General features: G+C 40.6%; 1 protein-coding gene across 4 annotated transcripts in view; it reads left to right on the top strand.

The window, feature by feature from the left end:
• Slc12a6 (solute carrier family 12 member 6) overlaps window positions 1-25,376 on the top strand; it is a 97,498-nt gene that overhangs the window by 20,783 nt on the left and 51,339 nt on the right. Inside the window, exon 1 of one of the 4 annotated variants that reach the window (XM_057781594.1) lies at window positions 2,729-2,941. The exons of 2 other annotated variants lie outside the window; for them this stretch is intronic. In XM_057781594.1, coding sequence (XP_057637577.1) covers window positions 2,824-2,941 — 118 coding nt within the window. In that variant the 5' untranslated portion in view covers window positions 2,729-2,823. Of the gene's footprint in view, window positions 1-2,728; window positions 2,942-25,376 lie in introns of those variants that run through there. One more of the 4 variants, XM_057781595.1, reaches the window with a different exon arrangement.

Here is a 25,376-nt window from a genome sequence, read left to right as displayed (position 1 = left end):
GTTTGTCATTCTGAGCACAGTTTACTTTGCTTAATGTGATGGTTTCTGGTTGCACCCATTTTCCTGAAACCCATATTTTCTTTGTCCATTCATCTGTTGTTAAAAACCTAGGCTGCCTTCATCTGGTATTTGTATCATAGAATAGTTTGTCTCTTTTAAAATCTTGTAACAATGTGCTCACTTATGTACTGTTTGAGTTAAAGCATTTTAACTTGTGTTGAGATTCATTCGTGTTGTCTTTATCAGTTATTCATTTTTAAATTCTTGTATTGTAAGTATACTTTGACTCTATAGTTTTTCTCTTATGAGTGCGTGTCTGAGATATTGTCACTTTGGGGATGTTAGGAATATGAACATTTTGTGGGGGCACGCTTGGTTATTAGGAGTTCTGCTTGAGAGTGGAGTTTCTGAGGATGGGTCAGGTGCCATGCCCTTTCCCATAGTCATCCTACTAACAGCCTCGGTAGCAGTGCATGAAAGTCCTGCATATTCTCACCACATTCGGCCTCACTAATTTTTAGCAGTCTCAGCGGGACTCTAGTAGGGTCTCATGTGACAGCATTTCACACTCTAGGTGTCCTGACACCCCACCTTCCTTATGTGATTACTCTCTGTTCACATCATTCGTGCAGTAAGCATTACTTTGCCTTCAGTTTTCTATGGCCTGCAGTTTTTCCTACAGTTCATCCTGGAAGAGAACTGTAAAGTTGTTTAGTACTTTAGCACAAAACATTGAGTTGGTAAATAAGTTGCTCCTATCATAAACTATCAGGAATTTGTCACATTCCTACTTGTTTAGTTTGCCATTTTTTGTTTTTGTTTTTGAAAGGAAGAGAGGGAGAGGATAACATTTAGATCTAGTCTTTTTTTAAGGTTTATTTTTGAGTGTGTGTATTTGTCCCATCTACATATTCATGCATGTAGGCATCAGATTCCCTAGAGCTGGACTTAAAGGCAGTTGTGAGCTGCCTTATGTAGATGCTGGGATTCAAGGGAGTCCTCTACAAGAGCCGAATGCAATTACTAAGCCATCTCTCCAACCCTGGAATCTAGTCTTTTTTTTTTTTTTTTTTTTTTTTTTTTCGAGACAGGGTTTCTCTGTGGTTTTGGAACCTGTCCTGGAACTAGCTCTTGTAGACCAGGCTGGTCTCGAACTCACAGAGATCCGCCTGCCTCTGCCTCCCGAGTGCTGGGATTAAAGACGTGCGCCACCACCGGAATCTAGTCTTATGCACAGAAACTATACAGGTATTTGTAAACATTGTTTCTGTTCATTGACTATAAAAAACTAGCCACAGTTCATAAAAATGAATGTGGAAAGTGGGGCCCAATTGGAAAATATATCGATACTAAAAGTATTCGTGAACGTTGAACTCTGAATAGTGAAATCTTTGACAGTTTGATGGTGCTCTGTTCCTTCAAATAAAATCAGCTGAGTTATAAATATAGACAAAACACCTGACAGTTATCTCAAAGATAGAAATGGATATAAATAAGCCAGGTGGGTGGTGCACACCTTGATTCCCCATATTGGAGAAACAGACAGACAGGTGGATCTCTGTGTTCTTGGGTATCCAGTGATACATAGTGAGTCCCTGTCTCAAAAGACAGACACATATATATATACACAGACAAACACGAGAGTGGTGGGGGAGGAGAGAGAGGAGAGAGAGAGAAATATTTTTTAAAAAAAAGAAATATGCATAGACTTCACAGGTTATAAACTTAACCTCTATAGCAATCTTATATTTACACCTTGGTTGCACCTTAGTATGTTAGGACAGTGTGAAGGAACTTTTAAAAGTCTTACGGTCCAGGCTCTATTCCAAAGCAGTTAAATAAGAATATCTGTGATGGAACTCAAGCATCAGTATTTTAAAAGGTCCCCAGGTGGTTACAGTGTGCAGCCAAGCATGCAAACCAGGACTATTAGAAACACGTGAAGTAAAATTTGGTTAAGTATGTGTGAAATTCCTTTTACATATAGTCTACCATAGGGCTTTGGGCGTTTTAAAGTTTGTCTTCACCTGTTACAAGCACCACGACTTTAGGCATCTTTTGTATCTATTTCTATAGAGAATTAATGAGACTGTGAGGTAGAGTTTCTAGTCCAATGCAGAGTACAAAGTAGGTCTGCCGCCTGGGTTGGTCCTCCAAAACCAAATTTGTGTTTTTAGCAAAATTAGTTTCTCATCTTGAATGTCACTACATGCAACTGAGCATCTAAAGCAGTGTTGCTTATAAAATATGTGTCATTAAATATTGGCTAAATAGATGCTTTTTCACCTGAAGGAGGAGAAAAGCCTTAAGAGCTTTTTACCATATGCTTTGAACTTAAGCAACAGCGGACACCCAACAGCCTACCTTTTGTTTTCTGAGTTGACAGTGCCAGTCTTCTTTAAAGAGGGTAGTTTGTGAAAGAAATTATTCTCTCATCTTTCTCATGTGAAGGAAGAGGGTGATAATAAATTAAGTAAAGGAAACAGGTGGGAGACACAGGGCGGACAGCACCTGATGAGCTGCGCCGGGGCTTCAGTTTTCTGCCGCCTGGAGAAACTGCCCAGACAGTTGGGGTTCTACAGGTTAATAACAATAAGCAAGGGGTGGAGTGCTTAAGCCTTTTAAGAGAATGATAAACACGGCGGAAGGCGTGTCTTCCAGCGCCCCACTCCCTTGGGGTTGCGATCACGTGGGCTCAGTACTTCCCGATTCCCAGCCACTGTCTCCCTAGGCTGTGTGATCTGAGTGTGGAGGGAGACAGGGAAACACGGGAAGGAAATTTAAACGCAGAAAGAGCAGGGACTACAAGGGGCGGTTAGAACAATGCCGCACTTCACCGTGACCAAGGTGGAGGACCCAGAGGAGGGGGCAGCAGGCCCGGTCTTCCCCGAGCCCAGGTCAGCAGAAATAAAAGCCCGGATTCAGGATCCCCAAGAGCCAGGTGAGTCCCGCGCTTGTAGCTTTGGGGACCCACAGAACTAGTTTTCTTGAGGGAACTGGTAACTTGGCCATCAGTCTGCGAACTGTTGCTCACGGTGCGAATGGAAAAAAAGTGTGTTTTTCAGTTGTTTTACTCCCCGTATATCTGATCTCTCTCTCTCTCTCTCTCTCTCTCTCTCTCTCTCTCTCTCTCTCTCTCTCTCTCTCTCTCTCTCTCTCTCTCTCTCTCTCTCACACACACACACACACACATACGAAGTGGTTTGTTTTTTCAGCCACAAAGAGTTTTCTGTGTCCATTACCAACAGGTGAAATTGAATCGGTGGCAATGTATGAAAAGAGTTTTCAAGCAAAAAGAAAGGCAGTAAAAATCATTTCTGCAGAATTTAGAATTCAGTTTTCGCACAGACAGCTTAGATTCATCTAGAGAAGACTTCGAGCTGGACGGACAAGAGGCCTTTAATCTTAGCAGTTTATATAATATATACAGAGGGAGCATGGTTCAGTAGTTTTCTTCTGTGAACTTTTTACTTGCAAATTTGCGTTTATTCAGAATTTTGCTTCAGTTTACCAGGTACACAGTAAATCAGTAACGAACGTTCTAATAACTCTTTAACGAAAGAAAAAGTACCATAGGTGTTCATTGTGGTGATCAACATAGCATCGGGTTTAATAAAATGATTTGATGAATATGCTTATCTCTGTTGTGGCCGCTGAATGGTGACAGTTAAACTTTCCCGGCGAATTGTGGTTTGGGATTTTTAAACCTGCAATTAAAGTCTTAGTTAATACTGTGGTATTAAATATACTTACACTTGGAATCTTTTTTAAAAAAAATAACTCGTAAATCGTCAGCAATGATCTGTATGTGAGCAAAGTTGAATGGAACTCGATTCTCTGTAGTTCTTCCTTGTGACAAGCAGCTGTGGGTGCTGTCTCAGGTGTTAGGGAACTTGAGCTAGAGAGAAGCGTTTCATTTATTTCCATCCTTCTAGTGAGAGGATTTATCAGAAGACAGTAAGGAAGATGTAAATTCTTTGCACTAGGTTATTTTTGCTTTGCTTTATAGCACGGAGCTGTGAAAGCGAGTTTTAGCTTCCTTGACCTTGAACCTGATTCTTTGCCTGTGGCTTCAGCTTAGAGGAGCTGAACTCTCGGGGTAGGTGTGTTTGAAGTTGCCCTTTGTCATTTGCTGATATTTTCAGTTCTTTTAGTGTTTTCTCTGTTGTCTTCAATAACGTCACAAAATGCAAGTGAAGTGTCTCACTTCTCACTTTTTTGCCCTAATTTCTCTTCTCTACCTTTATTTGACTGTTTCATTAACTAGTGTCATTGTTTCGAAAATTTTTGCTGTTTGGAAGGAGGATTTAGAACAGAGTAATAAAGTATTCACAGCCTTCTAGAAACCATAAAAATTTGATAGGACCCAGCTTTATTAATAATGTGACATTATTATGCTTAATATATTTTCTTCCCTAAAATTGCTTTAAAAAAAGGAAAAAACAACAGAAATAAGCGAACTCAAATTTAATAAGACTCTTTAATTTGATGTTTTCCACAGTATCTCAGAAAGCATCCTCTTGAATAAACTAATATTTGAGAAGTGAACACTATTGGGAATGTATTATCTAGACTGTGTTTATTGTAGGGTTAAGCTGGGAGAAGGGAAATCTTATTATTGACAATTGATTTCGCCCCCAACCTGACACATGTGTTTGCAATTTAGCCCCTTGCTCTCCCAAGTTAAAAATGTAGAAGAACGAACTCAGTGAGACCTACTATTTTGTACAGTGAATATGTGCTAGTGAAGAATATGTAGCTAGTTTGTTGTTTAGTTCTTCAAACACTGGCCATTTATCCCCCTCCCCACCCGCCCTTTCTTTTTCCCCTCGGCATCTGTGTAGCAAAGAAAGTAGTATCATATAACCAAACAAACAGATCATTTCTAAAACTATATAATTAATATGTTTATTTGAACTTTATAAAAATAGTTAATAGAGCTAATCCAAACTAATTTTTAAGTGAAGTAATTTTTAACATATTATCTTTAGTGTGAATATATTGTACATGCTGTTGGGTTACATAAGGGCATTTTCATAAAACCATTAATAAAATAAGTGTAGTAGTTCTTGCTACGTGCAGTACTAGAGGTCAGTGTAGTAGGCCCTGCTTGAGCTTCAGAAGGAACTCAGAAACTGATTTCTGTAACTTCTTCCTTTCTTCCCCTGAACTCTGTTTTCTGGGCAGCATGCCTACGAAAGTGGCATTGGCACAACTGTGTTGCTCTCTGTCCCCCCACCAGTGTGAAGGTCAGCATCCTGAGGACGGAGACTTTGTCAGGTCATGTGTATTTCAGGGTCCTAAGCAACTTAGCGTGCTCTCTGCCCTTTCTGTTCACCAACCTTCAGGCCAGCTGTTGGACTTTTCTCTTAAAGTTCAAAAGATGTACAATTTAAGTTCCCCACCAAAGGCAGTAAAACGGCTTTAGAGTCAGGGACCTGGCTATGAATCCCATACCTACTAATTACTACTAATTAGTAATAGTGACAATTTGTAATAATTAGTACCTGAGTGACTTTGGTCTGTCGTTTAACTTCTCTCCTCACTGGTAAAACCAAAGGAATAGTAATACCTATGTTACAGGGTGGTTGGGAGGACTGCATGGGGTAGACAATTTGTACATACAGGTGTGGCATCGCACTACAAACAAGAATTCCTATTTCTTACCTTGTGATTAGTGGTTCAGTGAGAAAAAGAAACAGGTTTGGATAACTGAGTTGGAACAATAATAGGTTGCCTGGAGGGCATCCTAAATAGGAATCTGAGAAGGGGACCCAACAGATCCTTAAGGGGAAATCTAGAGAAGATCACAAGCAGTAGGAACAATTCGAAGGTAGGAGAGGAGAGTTGAGCACTGTGAGAAATGAAATTTGAGGGCGGTTGGAAAAGAAGAGACAAGGAAGGACGATACATGGAGGTTGGTTATCAAAATGCTATCAATTTCATCTTCTCCCTCTACAAGGCACCTCCTCCAGGCCAGTGACAGTACTTGCCATGGACACAGGATCTGTTTTTTTTTTTTTTTTTAATATTTATTTATTTATTGTGTGTACAGCATTCCTTCCATGTGTGCCCGCAAGCCAGAAGGGGGCGCCAGGTCTCATTATAGATGGCTGTGAGCCACCATGTGGTTGCTGGGAATTGAACTCAGGACCTTTGGAAGAGCAAGCAGTCAGTGCTCTTAACCACTGAGCCATCTCTCCAGCCCCCTATGGACACAGGATCTTGCTGGAGGTGGTATCCAGTTGCCATGGACAAAGGATCTTGCTGGAGGTTGTATCCAGTTGCCATGGACACAGGATCTTGCTGGAGGTGGTATCCAGTTGCCATGGACACAGGATCTTGCTGGAGGTGGTATCCAGTTGCCTGTGCTCCCCACTGCATCACTTTTCTAAGTCCTAGTGCGCATGGTCCACAGAGCTTGACAGGATTATTAAGCATATATTGTTTTTTTCTGTAGGTATAATGACACAAGCCTGTAATCCCAAGCTCAGGCAGGAGGATAATGAGTTTGAGGCCAGACTAGGCTGTACAGTGAGGCGGAATCTCCAATAAATAAAAAATTATTCTATAGGACTGCACAGATTTTGATTCTTTATTGTGTTTTCTTAATCAGGTATGTATACTACATTCAGTTCTTGATTTAAATATTAGGTTCATATAAATATTGTCGTTAAATAATTGCTGTAAATCTCCTTGCTCCTCAGATCAGCTTATAGCAGCTGTGGATTAGGCAAATATGGACTGCCAGGTGTACCTTGCTAGACACAGATAGCAGATTGTTGGAGTTCTGGGATGGAAACAGAACTCTAAGGAAAGTCTTAGATATGGACCTGTCACAGTAGAGAAAACACCCTCTATTGTTAGAGACGGCAGCTCCAAACATGGAACACAGTAGGAATACACATGCTAGAAGGTCATACTGTGAGAGTTCCGTTAAGTGAAGATTCAATCTTAGGAACTCACAACATCTAACTGTTAGCTAAATATTAGTTGTACATTACCTATGAAATATCCTTTTAAATGTGACTTTTAACTACTCCTTACTGACTGAAATTAAAATAGGTAGAACTGGACAACTCCAGATTGGTCTCTGTGTAGATTATTTTCTGGAGGAAAGATTTGCAGTGAGTATACACCTGCATCCCCAGCCTGGGTAACATAGCATAGACCTCTGTCTCAGCACTCAGGAGGCAGAGGCGGAGTCAGAGGGATCTCTGAGTTCAAGGCAATCTTGGTCTACATAACAAGTTCCAGACCACCCTGGGCTACATAAGACACTGTCTCAAAAAAAAAAAAAAAATTTAAAGCTTTATTTTTCTTCTTCCTTTTAACTATTTACGTGGGATTTTTACCAATCCCAAGAAGAGAGACATAGATCTGCATGTTTTAAAATCTGAGTTAAAAGTTATCTTTGGGACTGACTGGATGGGACATGTTTTTCTGCTTCCCATACTAGACTCCAGTATTCCAGAACTGTCAGAAGGACTTCACATGTCCCTCAGATATCTCTGCAATTATTTTGTCATGATTTTTTTGTACCTAGGAACACAAATTCAGACTTTGGAGCTGGAGATTTGGGAGTGGCTCAGTGGTTGAAGTGCTTGCTCCGTAAGTTTAATAAGAAACTCGAGAGTTCTCGTGCCTGCTAGCGTCAGAAAGTAGAGCTGGGATCTCCAGAGCACACTGTATAGCTAGCAGGACTAGCTGCTTTGGTGAGGTCTGGGTTTGGCTCAGCAACCTTGCAATCTTAGGTGTCCACATGCATGTCCACACACCTGCACATACCACACATACACAGAATACGGGTAAAGGTGAAGGACTACAAATCTGAATGTGTTTCCTTACAGCTCTCTACACTTACAAACACTGTGTGAGTCTGAGATAATACATTCTCAGTCCTGAACATTGCCCGTCTCCATTTCTACACTATGTAACCACTGCTTTGTTAGAAGTTCTCTCTCCTAGATTTTCTTGCTTAGTCTCCCAACCCTCATACACTGTTTGCTACTTTGGCCCCACGAGAGACATACCAGATTGAGACAGATTGAACTCTATAAAGATAAAACCTCTATAACAATTACATATACAAGTGGGTGTGGTTCTGCATGCCTGAAATTACAGTCCTTGAGAGCTGAGGTTAGAACCTACATAGTGAAACCCTGTATCCAAAATTAAAACCCCCCAAATATACTCACTTGATTTTAAATGTTGCTTTATTATTTTTATATTCTATACTAAATATTAATTGGGAGTGAAGATTATAATTATGTATAATTTTAGCGTATTATACCACTTTTTAAAACTTTTGACCAAATATGTCTAAATTCACCATGAAATTTCAAACTTGAAAGATTCTCAAATTTCAGTCCAAATTCAGACATACAGAGAAAGGAGATTATCAGCTGGTAAACTCTAAAGAAACTAGTATTTCTTGGTTTTGACAAGTTGAAAGAGAAAGAAATATTACATATAAATTGTTATCGGCATTAGGGTCATAATAGCAGCTGCCATTGCCAAGTCAGGTGGGTGGCTGACAAGACTGACTTCATTCTGACAACAGCCAACGCAGGGAGCCTTTGCACCACATCAGAGTAGGAAAGTGGGGTGCTGGGAAATCAGGGCTACATAAGTGGCAGCACTCAGACTTCGGTCTGTACAGTGGCAAAACCTTCCTTCCTCCCAACAATGCACTGTTTGTTACTCCCCAGTTAAACATACATTGTAAATTTTAAAATTTAATATATATTAATTAAAATACAATTAGATCATTTGCCCCTTCCCTTTCTTCTCTCCAAACCTTCCCAGGTCCCCTGCCTTCATTCCCTCATGTTTGTGAGTGTTTATATATGTACATCTATGTATATTTTATAATAATCAACCACTATTTAAACTCTTTTCTACTACTACGCTGATGTATTCTCTTAGTTACTAATTCTAAGTCTCTATTTCTTTTGTAGTCGTGAGTTCCTCAAAATTAAACGAAAGTACATTTCTTCAACATTTGCATAGGTTACATTGCTCCTTTCCTTGGTATGGATTATTTCCAAATATACTGTATTCTTCTAAATGATGCCAAAAATTGAGAAAGCTGAGCAAGCAAGAAACTTGGCTTAATCTGACTGTCCCAGAATATCTTTCTATTCCTTGCATTTGTAGGAAGACACACACCAGTGAGATGGAGACTCAAAGCCTAAGGGCTAGTGGGAGGATAGGGCAATGTAAAATACCTGACTTTTAGCATAACTTTAAAACAATGGAAGCTGGGTGTGATTGGCTGGTACTGCAGTATCATTACAAGTCCAAAGCCAGCCTGAGCTAGAGCTAGAGCGTGTGTGACCTGTTTAAAAAAAGAGACAAAAAGCAAGAAAGAACTACATGCACTACTGAAGTTATCTAGGCATTTTTATCTCAGTAACATAATCCTCGTGTAGGTATAACACAGACATGGTGGAAATTGAATATGGGCACATAAATGCATAAAAACATGAGCAATTTGAATCCAGTAAACCCCATATAATAAGCTAGGTCCCTGTTGGAAGGCAGACATACCCAACACTGTGTCTCAACTTGCAGTTGCTTTTGATTAAATCTGTATGTTTTATTTGATTGATTGTTGTGCAAAGGGCTGGTTTTGAACTTAAGGTCCTCCTACTTGAGCCTCCCAGATGCTGAAGTTGTTGGAATACACAAACATACTTGATTTTGTAATTATATTTTTACTTCAGGAGTATTGTGAATTCTAAAAAGATGAAGAATAGACTTTTAATATTTTTGGAAAAGTATTTTTTATTGTAGGAAATTTCAAACTCAAAAAATTCCAGCAATTTTTCGTCTGTATCTTTTCCCTCTTGTTTTTCTTTTTTTTAGATGTTCTTTGTATTTATAAATGCCAACCCCCTCTTAAAAATGTTGAAACTGTTTTCCCTAATCATTATTTCTTTTAATGTTTTTTTGTGATGTAGTTGACATAAAATTGCCTGCATGTATGTATAATAATGAATTTTCACACACACATATACTTGTGAAACAGTCACCACCATCAAGATAACGAACATTTTCATTACTCACAGAAGTTTCCCTGTGCCCTTTGCAGCTCAATTGCCTGGCTCAAGAACAGAAGCTATTTTTTCTATTTCTGCTTCTGTTTTTGTTTTTCTGTCACTATCCACTAGTTTGCATTTGTGAGAATTTTATATGAGTATAATAATAGAATATTTATTATCTTCTTTTATACAACATACTTATTTTGGTATTTATACATTTTTGTCAATACCCTTTGAGTCCAACTCTAATATATTCATTTCTTCTATCGTTTTTTCTGGAACTTAACATTCAAGGGAGTAGTTGGAAACAAGACAGTCTATAAATCTATAGACTTCACAGAGAATCTTGAAGTGTTTAATTAGAAGGATATGTTGATGCCACCAGCAGTTCCATCAGCTTAGAAGTCTGAGGCAGGAGGATCATTTGAAGCCAGAGGTTAGACGCCAACCTGGGCAACATAGCCAGACCATGCATGTATATAATGTCTTGTGATTACTCTTTCTGCCCTCTATTACTGCCCCTTCCCCCATCCCTGACACACTCTCATCCCTCCTAGTCCATTTCCCGGATTCTTGACTTTTGGTTGGTTTTGTGTCCTGCCAAAATTAACCAGAGCCATCTGTGTGAGCGTTGTCTTGGAAACTATTCCTTAGAGCCTGGTGGATTCACCAGTGGATAACACAACTGAAGACAATGACTGACTGACACAGACTCTCTTCCCTCCCTCACTGCTCTCTACCTGAGCCTATCAACAACAAGTAGTTCTTCAGTGAGGGGTGTGGTCGCCTGCGCCCTTCCTCCATCCATCCTGACTGTTCACAGGCTTGTTCTTTTGCATGTTTTGTGTAGGAATCCGCAACTGCTTTGAGTTTGAGGTTGGGGTGACTGTGTCTTTCCCAAAAAGTGGCATATTACAGCCCTTCTCTCTGAATTCCAGCCCTTTAATTCTACTGTTTTCCACAAGATTGCATGGGCCTTACAGAGAATGGTATAAAAGTCTTGTTTAGGGCTGAACATTCATCCATTACTTATTCTCAGGCAGTCTGATGCTATGTCAGTTTAGCTAGAGAAAAATATGCACTTCCTCTGTAAGGCTTACTATCTCTGCTCTGGAAGCCCAGCAATTAACTGGTGCAACAAAGGCGTGCACCACTGTGTTCTCATTATTATTTTTAGGCTCAAGAGACTGCTGCAGAATCTCTATTTAGCTCGTCCAATCAACTGTTCATTCTAGATAGTTTTTCTGTTGCTGACTGCCTGGTTTCCCGAGATAGCTTGCTTTTTTCTTTGTCACTTCAAAAGAGCTTAAGTTCATTTGCTGGAGGATGACAAGTGCTGGCAGCCTCAAGAAAACAAGGTGGGTGCAGGAATTTTTGTCCTAATTGTCTTCTGTCTGTGGCATGAAATCAATGTTCTTAAAATATAAAATGTTCACACTATTGTCTTCAATGACTGAACTCCTGTTAGAGTTAAGTGTGAAATGCCCCCAACAAAGTCAGGCATTTAAACATGTGGTTCCTAGTTGGTGGCATTAATTTAAAAGGTTATGGAACCTATGGGGTGGGAATTATGGTTGCTAGAGTTGGATCACTGGGAATGAGCCTTTGAAGGTTATAGCCCAATCCTGCTTTTTCTTGAGCTCTCTTGTTTTCTGGTCCACCATGATGTGAGGAGCCCCAGCACACACTGCCACCACCATGAATTGACCATGCCTTTCCTGTCATCATGAACTAAGACTGAAACTGTGAGACAAAACCAACCTTTGTGTTCAGTGTTTGGATCACAGTGGTGCAGAAGTCTCTACTACAGAAAGCTGGTGCTGGAAAGTGGAGCCATTGCCTTGATAAACCTGGCCATGTAGTTTGTAGAATTTTTAGAACTGTGTAGCAGGAAGAATGTGGAAGAGTGTGGAGCTGTGCAATATGAAAGCCTTTGAATGCTGTAAGCAGGGTTTACTGGGGTGATTGTGATCAAGGGTCAGAAGAGCAAAATGGGGAGAGAAATGTGGCCAGTAAAAGTGTCGTTCACGAGTTTTTGAAGGGAAATTGGGATAGAGGCTATAGTAGTACTTTCTCGTCAGGATCCCCAACTCACAATAAATGACATGGAGACTTATTATTGATTATGAAAGCTTAGGTTTGTTTCAACTAGTTCTTACAACAAATTAACCCATTTATATTAATCTATGCTCTGTCATGTGGCATTACCTTTCTTCTGTCTTGCACCTCCTGCTTCCTCTCCATCTGGCTGGTGACCCTGCCTTTCATCTTCCCAGAGTTCTCTCTCTGCCTGGAAGTCCCACCTATTTACCTCCTGCCTAAGCTATTAGCCATTTAGCTTTTTATTATACCGCTCACAGTAATGCATCTTCACACAGTGTACAAATATCTCTCAACAAGAAGCCATTGATGTTCTATCCTAGTAAAGAATCTGGCTATGTTTTGTTGTGTGTGTCCAGAAAATTTGAGTGAACCTGAACTTGAAAGTCATGGACTAATTAATTTGGTGGAGGGAATTTCAAGACTGAATAACATTGAGGCTGGGGCATGATTGTTACTGGCTGCCTATAGAAAACTACAGTGGAGGGGGCTGGAGAGATGGCTCAGAGGTTAAGAGCACTGGCTGCTCTTCCAAAGGTCCTGAGTTCAATTCCCAGCAACCACATGGTGGCTCACAACCATCTGTAATGAGATATGGTGTCCTCTTCTGGCCTGCAGGGACATATGCAGGCAGACCACTGTATACTTAATAAAATAATTTTTTTTTTTAAAAAAAGAAAACTACAGTGGAGATTCAAAATAAAAAGTGGAACAAGAAGATGTGAAAAATTGTAGCTTGAGAAGGAAAAATGAACACATTAACAGCCTTAGAGAAGGTTGTACAGACAAAGAAGCTATATTTGTTCAGGTGATTAGTGCAGTTATAAGAAAGGGGCCATAGGGACAAGGCTTTGGGCTTGGGAGTCAAAATGCAAACCTATTTGAAAAACTTTCATTTGAGAGGAGCGGGGAAAGTGTCTGAATAGAGGCTGCATAGCACCTGGGGTCTCCTTTATTTACCAGGACCTCTGAAGAACATGCTTTCCCTTGTTCAGCTGTGCAGGATCTCCGAGGCCACTGTTGCTGTGCTAAAGGGGACACAGTTATTACCACAATAGGCAGTCAAACCTTGTGTCATCAATGTGTTGCTGGTTTTGTAGGCATGGGTTGTGAACACTTTCACTTGAGATCCTGAAAAATGTTGATGAGGCTGGGCAATATGTTGTATGACTGGAGTCCCTACAGGAAGACCCTGCATGGTCAATGTATGAAGTAAGCTGCCGTGGAAACTATAGGGTATTGGACATGTCAGGGCCATGGAACGTGTGCCAAGAAAAACTGCATGAATAGAGCTTTCACAACAAAGCCTGCATGGGCTGCAGATGAAGGGCTAAAGAGGTGATGCTACTCAAATGCCCAAGTGATGCTACCATGTGCCGTGAATGTTGAGCACGGAGATCCTCAGGCCCTTAGCAGAGACTTTGGACTTTGGAACAGCATGGGGACTGTTACTGTTATGGGGACTTTGGAACTATGACTAAGTGCATTTTGTCTTACGAGATGGCCATGAAACACAAAGTTATGATTTGAATGTGAAATGACACACCCAGGCCTGTATATTTGAATACTTGGTCCTGAGCTAGTGGTGCTGTTTTGAAAGATTGTGGTTCCCCTGTTTGGAGTGCATTGATAGTAGAGGTAGTCACTGGGGAGGGGGAGCCCTTAGGGGTTATAGCCCAACCCTACTTCTGGCACAAATTCTCCATCTTTTGGTCTGACGAGTTGCAAGGTGCTCCAGCCACACATTGTTGGCGGAGGCTGGTTGTTCATTTCGGGCCACCTAGACCAGAAATAATCACACAGAAATTATATTATTTGTAATATTGTTTGGCCAATAGCTTAAGCGTACTTTCAGCTAGCTCTTACATCTTAAATTAACCCATTTTTATTATTTTGTGTATTATCATGAGACTCGTGGTTTACCAGCAGGGTTCATGCTGCCAGCCCACATCTTTCTCCTCTGGGAGGCTACATGGCATCCCCCTTGGCTCTGCCTATTGGCTCCCTACATCTCTACCTGGATCTTCCTCCTGGCTCTATTCTGTTAAGCCATTGGCCGAAAAGTGGCTTCTTTATTAACCAATGGCAATAAAACATTCACAGCATACAGAGGGGAGTCCCACATCAACACATTTCTGCTTTCCTGCTAGTTTGGGCTAAAGCTGAAACTGTACCAAAGCAGACCTTCCTCCCTTACATTGCTTGTCAGGTATTCAGCCACACACGTGCAGAAATAGTCCATATAGTACCTTACCTTCTTCCCCCACCCCCACCCCTTGTTTTGGTTTTTCACGACAGGGTTTCTCTGTGTAGCATTGGCTGGCCTGAAACTCACAATGTAGATCAGACTGGCCTCGAACTCACAGAGATCTGCCTAAAGGCCTGCGCCACCACCACCTGGCCTCTAAAGTCACCTCTTAAAAACCATACCAACGGAGTCTCATTATGTGTCCATACTGGTCTCAGATTCACAATCCTCCTACCACATCTTCCAGGTAGATGAGATTATGGATATGACATTTGTTCTAGTTGGTTTTGTCAACTTGACACAAGCCTAAACATATCTGTCTGGGAAGGGGGACCCTAAATGAGAAAAGGCCTCCTTAAGATTGGCCTATAGGGGCTGGAGAGATGGCTCAGAGGTTAAGAGCACAAGCTGCTCTTCCAGAGGTCCTGAATTCAATTCCCAGCAATCACATGGTGTGGCTCACAATTCTCTGTAGTGAAATCTAATGCCGTCTTCTGGTGCGCAGGTGCACATACAGTTAGAGCACTCTTATACACTCCTATACAATAAATAAATAAGTAATAAATAAATCTTTTTTTAAAAAAAGAAAAAATTAACCTGTAGGTTATTTTCTTGATTAGTAATCAATTTGAGAAGACCCAGCCCTTTGTGGGTGGTGCCATCCCTTGGTAGGTGGTCCTGGAGTATATAAGAAAGCAAGTGGAGCTAGCCATGAGAAACAAGCCTATGAGTGCCCCTCCATGGTTGCATCATTTCCTACCTCCAGGTTTCTGCCTTGAGTCCGTGCTCTGACTTCTAGGATGATGGACTGTTGTGGTGTTTATCACAGCAGCAGAATCCCTAACTAAGACACCTCTGTGTTCCCAGCTGCTTGTTGAGTCAGTAGTACCTGTATGCTGGGTAATCTACGCCACTCGGGTGAGGTGGGATTATCAGTTGTGTTCAAGAGTTTAATACCAGCCTGGACAGCACAGTAAAACCTAACCTCACAATAACTCTTATTGCTGTCCTGGAGAATACCTTAGAGATGCTGGGTTTGTTGTTGTTTGTTTGTTCCTGGCATGTGCCACCACCACCCAACAGAGATGCTGTTGTTAGCATGGATGAATTACAAGGACCCAGAATAAGTGTGATGATCCTGCCTGTCTCTAATAAATCTAGTGTTCATCAAATTTTCATACTTTATTTGTTTCATAAAAATCTGTTTTCATTTGTCCAGCTTTACTCAGAAATTTTCAGTTGTTTCTCATTTTCTCTTTGTGTGAAGGTGTTTCCTAATGTGATCCAAACTTCCCGGACATGTTATGCTTGTTTTTTTCTCTCTGGTTTTGAATCCCTTATTGTTTTTAAGATTTTAAGAAATCAGCCAGGGTTGGTGGCGCACAACTTTAATCCCAGTGCTCAGGAGGCAGAGGCAGGCAGATCCCTGTGAGTTTGAGGCCAGCCTGATTTACAAGAGCTAATTCCAGGACAGGTTCCAAAGCTACAGAGAAACCCTGTCTTGAAAAACAAAAAAACAAACAAACAAACAAAAAAAGATTTTAGAAAATCCTATCTACAGTTGACTCTGCTTCAGCCCATCCTTCCTTACCTGGATCTTTGCACCCCTGGCTACAGAAGAGGTGATGGAAAGTCCAGGCTGAGGCCTGGCCCTGCACTGTTGTCTTATCTTCATTGGTCGCACCACCCTGATCATATCCTTTTAGCTGTCTCAGAACTAGTTTCTTAGGAACATGGTAATAATTCTTCCTCATTGGACTGCTGTGCAGATTTGATATGATGATAGTAAGAAAATTTCCCTAGATTCAATCATTTAGAGACTACATTTATTCATTTATCATTCCAACTTTATGAATCATCTTCACATTTTATTTATTGTTTTTACTTTAAGTCACTGTTAACAGAAGATTTGTCATAAAGTGAAGTATCAGCTTGTGTGCCATGAGTACAGTAAAAATTAAAAGCAGATGCAGTACACGTATTACTAATCTTCTTAGATACTATTGCCAACCATAGGTTCTAAGAAAAGACTAGCAAGTTCTAAAAGATATTTAAAGATAATTCCAACATATTAAAATTATGTTTGATATAGTATTTCAACTCTGAGTGTATTGATCATAATAATGTCTGTAGTACAAATAATAAAAACTCGGAGACAGATATTGAGACTCAACCTGAAGATCAGAAAAGAGCAAACCAGCCAACCACTAGAGAGACCTTTTACCTCTATCAAATCTTCAGACGGAAAGGATGAGATCCCGTCTCCATGAATCCTCAGACTCCACACTCCGAGCTCCTGTCTCTTTCCCCTTTATCTTTCTCTCTCCACCCAGCTATATTGCTCCTGTCTCCACCTTCCTGTGCTGGGATTAAAGGCCTGTGATTCCAAGGGCCAGGATCACCTTTGTGTGAACTCTGTTCCTCCTTTAGACAGATTCAATTTCGTATATCCCAGGGTGGCCCTGAATTCACAGAGATCTGTCTGCCTCTGTCTTCTGAGTTCTGGGATTAAAGGTGTGTGCCACCACTCCCTGGCCTGTATGGCTGACTAGTGTGACTGCTTTGCCCTCTGCTCTTCAGGCAAGCTTTATTTATTAAAACACAAATAATATACTACTATAAATGTCAGGATGGGAGCAAGAAGGTAGAATCACATCCTGAAGCTTAAAAATCACAGCTAAAAATTATCATGATGTCTAATATAAAAATGAACTTAATAAATAATATCAAATATTTCGAATGTTTCTTCATATTTACATTAGTAAATAGTTATGAACTTTGTGTTAGTAATCAGAAGTATTAACACAGGTAAAATAGCTTGGAGACTGCACAGAATCGTTTTCCTCTATGTAGTTGTTGTGTGTGTCTTCCTAACTTCTCTATCCTCCTTCTGGATCTGGATTGGATTCTGTGACTGGGAATTTCCGATTCTTATGTTCGGCCATGCTCTTTGGATATGGGATGAGGCCCTCTTATCTGAGTACAAAGTGTCTGAGCGTGGTTACAGTAGGCACTGTATGGTCTTCCCATAGCACATTAGGTAGTTTCTTTTATGACTTGTAGTATTATTCATCAATGCTTCGTACGACATCCTTTACCCTTAGTTATTTCCTCTCAGTAGGGAAGTTACCTATATTAATAACAATTCATTCCTGTATCAAAATTTATAACTAGCATAATATAATAGGAAATTCATAATCCAGGGACTGATAATAATTGTTATTATTTTATAATATGGCTGTTTGAAAATATTTTATTAGTTTTTTGAGAATTTCACATATTTTGATTCACCTACCCTCTTCCAACTCTTCCCAGATCCAACTCCTCTTCCCTTCCCACCCAACTTTATATCTCTTTTTTTCCTTTCAAGGCCATTTTGTGCTGCCCTAATATTTTAGAGTATGGTCAACTAACCAGGGACTGCACTATTAGAGAAAACTGACCCTTCCTCTCCCAGCATTTAATCATGGCCCATTTCTGCTCTGCTATGTGCCCACCTCCTCTCTCCATGCTGGTTTGGGTTTGTGCAGATCATGTGCATCCTGTCCTAACACTGTGAGTTCATAAGATCAGCTGCCCTGCTGTGGCCAGAAGACACTGTTTTCTTGCAGTCATCTACAGCCTCTGGTTCTCAAATTCTTCCCAACTCCAAAATTATCCCTGAGCTTTTGAAGAGGAGCGTGCAGTATGTCTGTTCTATTTAGGGCTGAACATTATACAATCTCTTATTCTCTGCACCGTGGCCAATTGTGGGTCTCTCTGTTAGTCACCATCTACTGAAAATAGAAGCTTCCGAGATGAGGGTTGAGAAATACATTGATATGGGTATAATCTTAAGCAATTAGAAGCTGGTTTAATACTGTGTCCATTTAGCAGAATAATGGTAGCTTCTATGATCCATGGTCTGTCTAGCCACAGGTTCTTGGTCTAATAATAGTATCAGGGGTAGGCTTCATGTTGTGGAATGGTCTTAGATCTAGTCAGAAAGTAGTTACTCCCATGACATTCATGCCACTACTGTACCAGTGGGCATTTCTTGCCAGGCCAGTCATACTTGTAACTGACAGGATTCATATCTGGATATGAGTGATGATTGCTTTTCTCTTCTTGTAGCATGCATGGCACCTCCTGGCACTGTGAACTAGCTAGTAGTGATTGAAATGAATTAATAAAAAATGGTGCAGATCCCCGAGTAGCTGCAGTGGCAGATACCCTGCAGGTCCCTGAGCTGCGGCAGGCAGCAGGCCATGTGGTGGCAGGCAGGGGGCAGCGGATCCCAAGAGCAGTCAGTCCTAGGCAGGGATAGCACACGAGACCATGCCAAGCAGGTCTTTGAAGGCGGCTGGTCCCTGCCTGTGGCAGCGTAAATGTATGCAGACAGATTATAAAGATATATACAGCTTTAATAAGGAAATAGACTTACAGGACCACAGGTTCCCGCGGAGAACAGGAAAAGCGGAGCAAAAGGGCTGCTGGGATCACGCCCGGCAGATTTATCAGCAAACATTAGCCCAAGGCGAACACGCCCCCAATGGGTGGGACTATATCCCTACACCTGCCAGCAAGCCACATGGCAGTGGCAGGCAAGAGACAAATAGATAGGCACACCATGCAGAATGAGATTGGACATTTAATTAGTGGGTTATGGAGGGGGAAGGGAGAAGAGAAGAGCAGAGGGAGGAGGAGGGAGGGAGGGAGAGAGGGAGGGAGGAAGAGAGGGAGGGAGGAAGAGAGGGAGGGAGGAAGAGAGAGATGGAAGCTGCCCCTTCGGGAGGGAGACAGAAAAGGAAGAGACTCAGGCTGCAAGCAGGAAGGAAGATCTGCCTGCCTCAGTGGACAGGGGAGGGAGTGGGTGTGGCTTGTCTCTTAAAGAGATAGGACAGATCATTACAGTGATGAAGCTTCCAAGTCAGTACCAGCTTGGTCTCTCTATATTCTGTGTGACTCATACATGTGATGTCTTTGGCAATAGTGTCTTACCGCCAAACTCGAGAGGATAACCAAGAACATGAGTGATATCCTGTTATATTTGAGGGTGGGATTTCAATGACCAGCAGCTCCAAAAGAAGCAATCCACTCCTGGGACAGGACTTTTTATTTGTTAGTCTCTGCTATGTAGTAGGAATACTGTCCCATTTTATGGTTAACTCTTTTTATGTGTCTAGATATATTTTAGGATACAGTAGTAGGTTTCATTACAACTCTTTTGAAGTCTTTGGTGTTATTTCTCCCTCCCAGTATTATTCTTCTTTGCCCTCCACCAATTTATCCCTTTTCATTCCATAATTCCCTTATAACCCTTTATACCAATGCATTCTCTCTCCTCTCTCTCTTGAAAATCTCTGTTAGTAATTTCCTGACCTTTCTGGGTGTTTCCAAAATGAAACACACATATCTGACGATACAAAGCTAATATCCACAAATGAGAGAAAACATTTGACATTTGTCTTTCTGTACCTGGGATACCTCTTTCAAAATAATTGCTTTTAGCTCCATCTAATTATCTGTGAATTTCATAATTTCATTTTTGTTAATAGCTGTAAATATTCTACTGTATATGCATACCACATTTTCATTATCTATTAGTTGGTCTGGACTGTTTCTATTCCCTGACCATTGTGAGTGAGCAAGTGTCTCTGCCGTCGATAGAATCCTTTCGGTATGTGCCCAAGAGTGGTGTGCCGGGGTCATGTGGTGGATCTAGATTCGGTTCTTCTGAGGAGCCTCCACCTTGACTTTCACAGTTCCTGCACTAGTTTTCACTCCCCTCAGTGAGTAAGTTCCCTTTCCCCATATCCATACTAGCATTTGTCATCATCTTTTTTAAATTTTAAAACATTTTTATGTTTTTAAAAAAACATTTTTAGCCACTTATTTTTCCTCTTTTTGCAAATTTTCTGTTTAGTACCATACCCCATTTTAAATTGTGTTGTTTAATTTTTGAGTTTTTGAAATACAGTTTAGATAATAACCCTCTGTTTTATGTATAGCTATTAAAGACTTTTTCCACATCCTGTAGGCTTCCTTTTCTCTCAAATGATGGTGTACAGGAACGTTTTAGCTTCATGAAGTCCCATGTATTAATTGTTGGTCTTAATGGCTGCAATATTGAGATGTTGCTCAGAAGGTCCTTTCCTGCCTCAATCAGTCATTATTTCCTGCTTTTCTGTGTATCAGATTCAGGGTATCAGGTCTTATGTTGAGGTCCTTGATCCATTTGGAATTGAGTTTTGTGCAGGGTGAGCAAACCAGTTTGAGCAACACCATTTGTTGAAGATGCTTTTCTCTTTCCAGTGTGTACTGTTGACTTCCTTGTTAAAAAAAAAAAAAAAGTAGGTAGCTGTAGGCATGTGGGTTCTCAGTTCCGTCTCATTGGTTAAAATGGCTGTTGTTATACCACTACCATGCTATTTTTCCATAGCTCAGTAATCAGCTTGGAATCTGGGATGGTGACACCTCCAGCAGTTTGTTGCTGTTGTTTTGGCTGTCCTGGATCTTTTTTTATTTCTATATGAAATTTAACAATGCTTTTTCAAGCCAGGCAGTGTTGGCACACACCTTTAATCCCAGAGGCAGAGGCAGAGGCAGGCGGATCTCTGTGAGTTCAAGGCCAGCATGGTTTCCAAGAGCTAGTTCCAGGACAGGCTCCAAAGCTACAGAGAAACCCTGTCTCAACCCCCGCCCCCCAAAAAGAATGCTTTTTCAATTTCTGTAAAGAATTGTATTGGAATTTTTGGTGGGGATTGCACTGAATTTTTGGTGTGGATTGCAATCAAAAGATTGCTTTTGAAAGGATGGCCATGCTCACGATCTCCATCAAATCCATGGAGATAGGAGGCCTTTCCATCTTCTGGTAGCATCAGTTTCTTTTTTCAGTGTCTTCAATGTTTTCATTGTACGAATCTTTTACTTCCTTGGCTAGATTTATTCCAGGATATTTTTAAGGGCTGTTGTGGTTTCTTTCTTGTTTTGTTTGTATCAAACTAGTTTTTGAAGTTTACGTTCTGTATGTGTTAGCCAGACCATTGAACCCAACTTAGCTTTGGCTTCTTTATGCATTCCCTACTGATATGACAGGATTATTGTGGGAACCAAAGAAAATATTTGAAAACAGTTTTCAAGTGGGTGTTATTTTTTAATATAAAATACTACCACTGTTTTCAGTTTCTTATGTTGAGTTTTGCTGTCTTATCATATCCATATTCTAATAACTGCTAAGGGTAACAACCATTGCTGTTATTTCTATTCAAAAGTTTGTTATATTTTATTCCAAAACTGCCATGATGTATATATTTATGTAAGTGAATAGGCTGATTAGACATCACACAAATTGATATGGTACCTAAAGAGATAATATCGCATCTCTCTGAAAGCTAACATGAATTACTTAGACAAGTCAGCAAAGCTGTATTTAGATTAACAGTAAATGAGAGATCTATGACAGAGAGGGGTAATGTTATGAAGTTTTAAAAGGATACAAATATTGTTCCACTGGTGCCATCAATGAAAATTAGAAATGATAGGCATATGCCTGCATAATAGTTATGATTCAGGTAAGAAAAAAATGATAGTAAATTCAATCAGCAAAGTTGTATGGCTTCTATCAAATGATTGATGAATAGTAAACATTTATAAGTTTATACACTTGAACTGTTCATGTACAAGCACGTGCTGTAACTGGGGAGGTCAGAGACAACCACCTCTGTGTGGGTTCCAGGAATAAACTTAGGTCTTTATGCTTGGCAGCAATTACCTTAACCCACTGGGTCATCTCACCAGCCCTGTATATAGTTTTTTACAGTTTCGGTTTTCACAGCTTCTTAACTTAAATATCAGTCCTGATAGCAATGGATGGAAATCTTATTTTTTCAGTTTTTAAGGTTTTACCCTAAAACAGAAACAGTCCTTAAAACCATGTGCCAGAATTCTCCAAGTTAACCAAAGTCTTACATTGGGCAAGTTTTACATTTTCAAGTTTGGTCCTTCAGCTTTTTTCCAGAAACACTGGAATAGCATTAGTAACGTCTGTGGCTGCTTTGGGTGGCTTTCTATTTAAGCTGCATGAGCCGTCATCTCTGAAGCGTGTCGTGAGCTCATACTGTCTGGTGACTGGGGAACAGAGCTGCTGAAAGACTAATGAACACAGAAAATATTACAAGTAACAAAACTGAGCCCTTATTTTAGACTTGTGAATGCTGTGAATGAAGACCACAGTCTGTTTATCAAACTCTTAAGATGATCCTATCGCACAGGAGGCTGATGCAGGAGACTTTAAGGCAAGCCTGGGCTTCATAGTGAGTGTCTGTCTCTATCCTGTCGCACCAATCCCCACTATCACCAAAGAACACCCCAAGCAAAAATCATCACCATCAGCTATTATTTTTTGAATTGTGACAAAGTGTAACATAGAATCTTACTCCACTTTTACATTTATTTACTTTTGTCTTTCGGATACAGACTCTCATCATGTGTAGCCCAAGCTTCTTCAGTCTTGAGATTCTCCTTCCTCAGATTCTAGAATTATAGGCATATAGTCTGCCACGCCCAGCTCAGTTTTTAAATGTACAGTTCAATTGTATTAAGTGTATTTGCATTTTTCTACAAGAGAGCTTAGAAATGCTTGCATTATATGAGTCATTGGACACTTTCCACTCTCCTTCCCTCCGCCCCAGTAACCATCATTCCTGTTTCTGAGTGAGTGCTTCAGATCTTGAGACAACTGGACTTATACAACGCTTGCCTGTTGTGTTCACGTGACGGACGTGTTCCATTTAGCACGTTGTAAGAGTCATCCGTTCTCTAGTTCGTGTTAACTTTGGCACAGTGGCTGCACCTTGATCTACTGCTGCCTCAGTCAGCCAATTGCGACTCCGAGGTTACAGACTTGTTTCTTTAGCAGCAGCCTGTCCACTTAGGCCACAACTTGGAGAGAATTCTGATTCCGCAGGCATGGGCCCTGTCGCTACCACTAAAGGTAGCTTTAAATCTCCATCATTCTAATTATGAATAAGACTCAAGATTCAAAGGCTGGGTGAGAACCTATGAGCTCAGAGAGGCTGAGGAGCAACTGCCTAACTCTTTCTCCTTGCTGGCCTCTAGGGAAGACCTGTGCTTCCGCTTCCCCAAACCAGAAAAAGCTGCACCACTCCAAACCCCACCCTACTATTTCCTGTGACTCTGTCTCTCCTGGATGCCCTCTAAGGTTCTATAATTACTCTCTGTCAATTAGTTGTTAACTCGACCTCCTGACTGAAGGTTAATTTTATTTAATTAACACAAACGAAAACTTGGGGCTCATAGTGTAATGGAATATTCAACAAGTTTGTATCCAAATTGCCTTCTGTTTCAAGACCAAATATTTAATTGTACATATATAATACATTTAGTTTATACATTCAGCAGTGGACATTTTAATTACTTCTCATTAAATGAATTCTTAATGTTTTTAGTAGCTGCTGTATTTTTTTTAGCTCACATTTAACAAGAGATCCATGCCACTAACCGTTCATTGCATAGACTCCCCTAGCTCGCTGAAGACTGGCCTCTTGAGCTAGGTCTTCTGTGGTCCTCACATCCAGCTCTGATGATGATGTGGTACTCATCATCCTCACTACTTTCTGACCTGACTCAGGGTGCCATTTTCTTTTCTTTATTCATCATAGCCTTCTAACCAATACTTCCTATGCCTCCATACTTATGATTCAGTCTGTTCTCGATAACAACTCTAGCATCCTGTGGAGACAATAAGCTTTCCAGTGGCTCCTGTCGTACTCAAAGTAACCCAGAAGTCCTGACTGTCCTAGAAGGCCTCATGTGGGCTATGCTCTTTCTTCACTGCCTACACTCGTCTCTTCTACCACAGTCACTCCCTGCCTATGCTGTTGATAACCTGATTTACTTTTTTTTTTTTTTTTTTTTTTTTTTTGCCAGAAGATGATATCAGATCCCCTGGAACCATAGTGATAGGCATTTGTGAGCCTACCAGTATGGATGCTAAGATCTGAACCCAGGTCCTTTGTAAGAGCAGCAAGCACCCTTAACATCTGCGACATCTCTCCAACCCTCTATTTCTGTCCTTATTCCCTTTACAATCCAACTGCCAACCATGCATGTTGTGTGGTCTCTTAAAACCTTCCAGTTTCTCCAGATCATGTTTAGATTAAAAGTAATGTTATCATGGTCTTCTTGAACTTGGGTATGACTGCCTCCGAATTTTCTGACCTTTTTTTTTTTTTAAACACTATGCTGCTCACTACACCTACACTCAGCACATTACAAGTTCCCATAGCTACCAAGCGCATTCCCATCTTTTCTTTTTTTTTTTTTTTTTTTTGTTTTTTTTGTGACAGGGTTTCTCTGTGGCTTTGGAGCCTGTCCTGGAACTAGTTCTTGTAGACCAGGCTGGCCTCGAACTGACAGAAATTGGCCTGCCTCTGCTTCTTGAGTGCTGGGATTAAAGGCGTGCACCATCACTTCCCTGTTGCTTATTCCTATCTTATAAGGCCTTTCTGTAGCCATTCCTCTATTTCAAACAATCATTTTTAAAGATTTTATTTTTATTATTTTAATTGTGTATCTTATTGTATACACCTTGCCTAGTTAGTCACCCTTTGCTAGTCACCATCTACAACAGATAGAAGTTTCTCAGTTAAGGGCTGAGAAATGCATGGATCTATGGGTATAATCTTAAGTCATTAGGAGCTGGTTTAATACTGTGTCCATTTAACAGAATGATAGTAGTAGCTTCTGTGGTCTATTACCTGTCTAAACATGGGTTCTTGGTTCAATAATGGTGTCAGGTGTAGGCTTCCTTTTGGGGAGCTGCCTTAGAACTAGTCAGAATGGGGTTGGTTACCCCCATGATGCTCACACCACTGTTGTACCAGTGGACATTTCCTGCCAGACCCGTCCTTATTTTAACAGCTGTTATTCACACTGGGTTATGATTGATGATTACCTTTCTTCCCTGGTAGCATGCATGG

The sequence above is a fragment of the Chionomys nivalis genome, chromosome 9, assembly GCF_950005125.1.
Source record: "Chionomys nivalis chromosome 9, mChiNiv1.1, whole genome shotgun sequence".
Lineage (NCBI taxonomy): Eukaryota > Metazoa > Chordata > Mammalia > Rodentia > Cricetidae > Chionomys > Chionomys nivalis.
The sequence above is the reverse complement of the archived record's forward strand: the minus strand, read 5'-3'. Positions and strand labels throughout refer to the sequence as shown.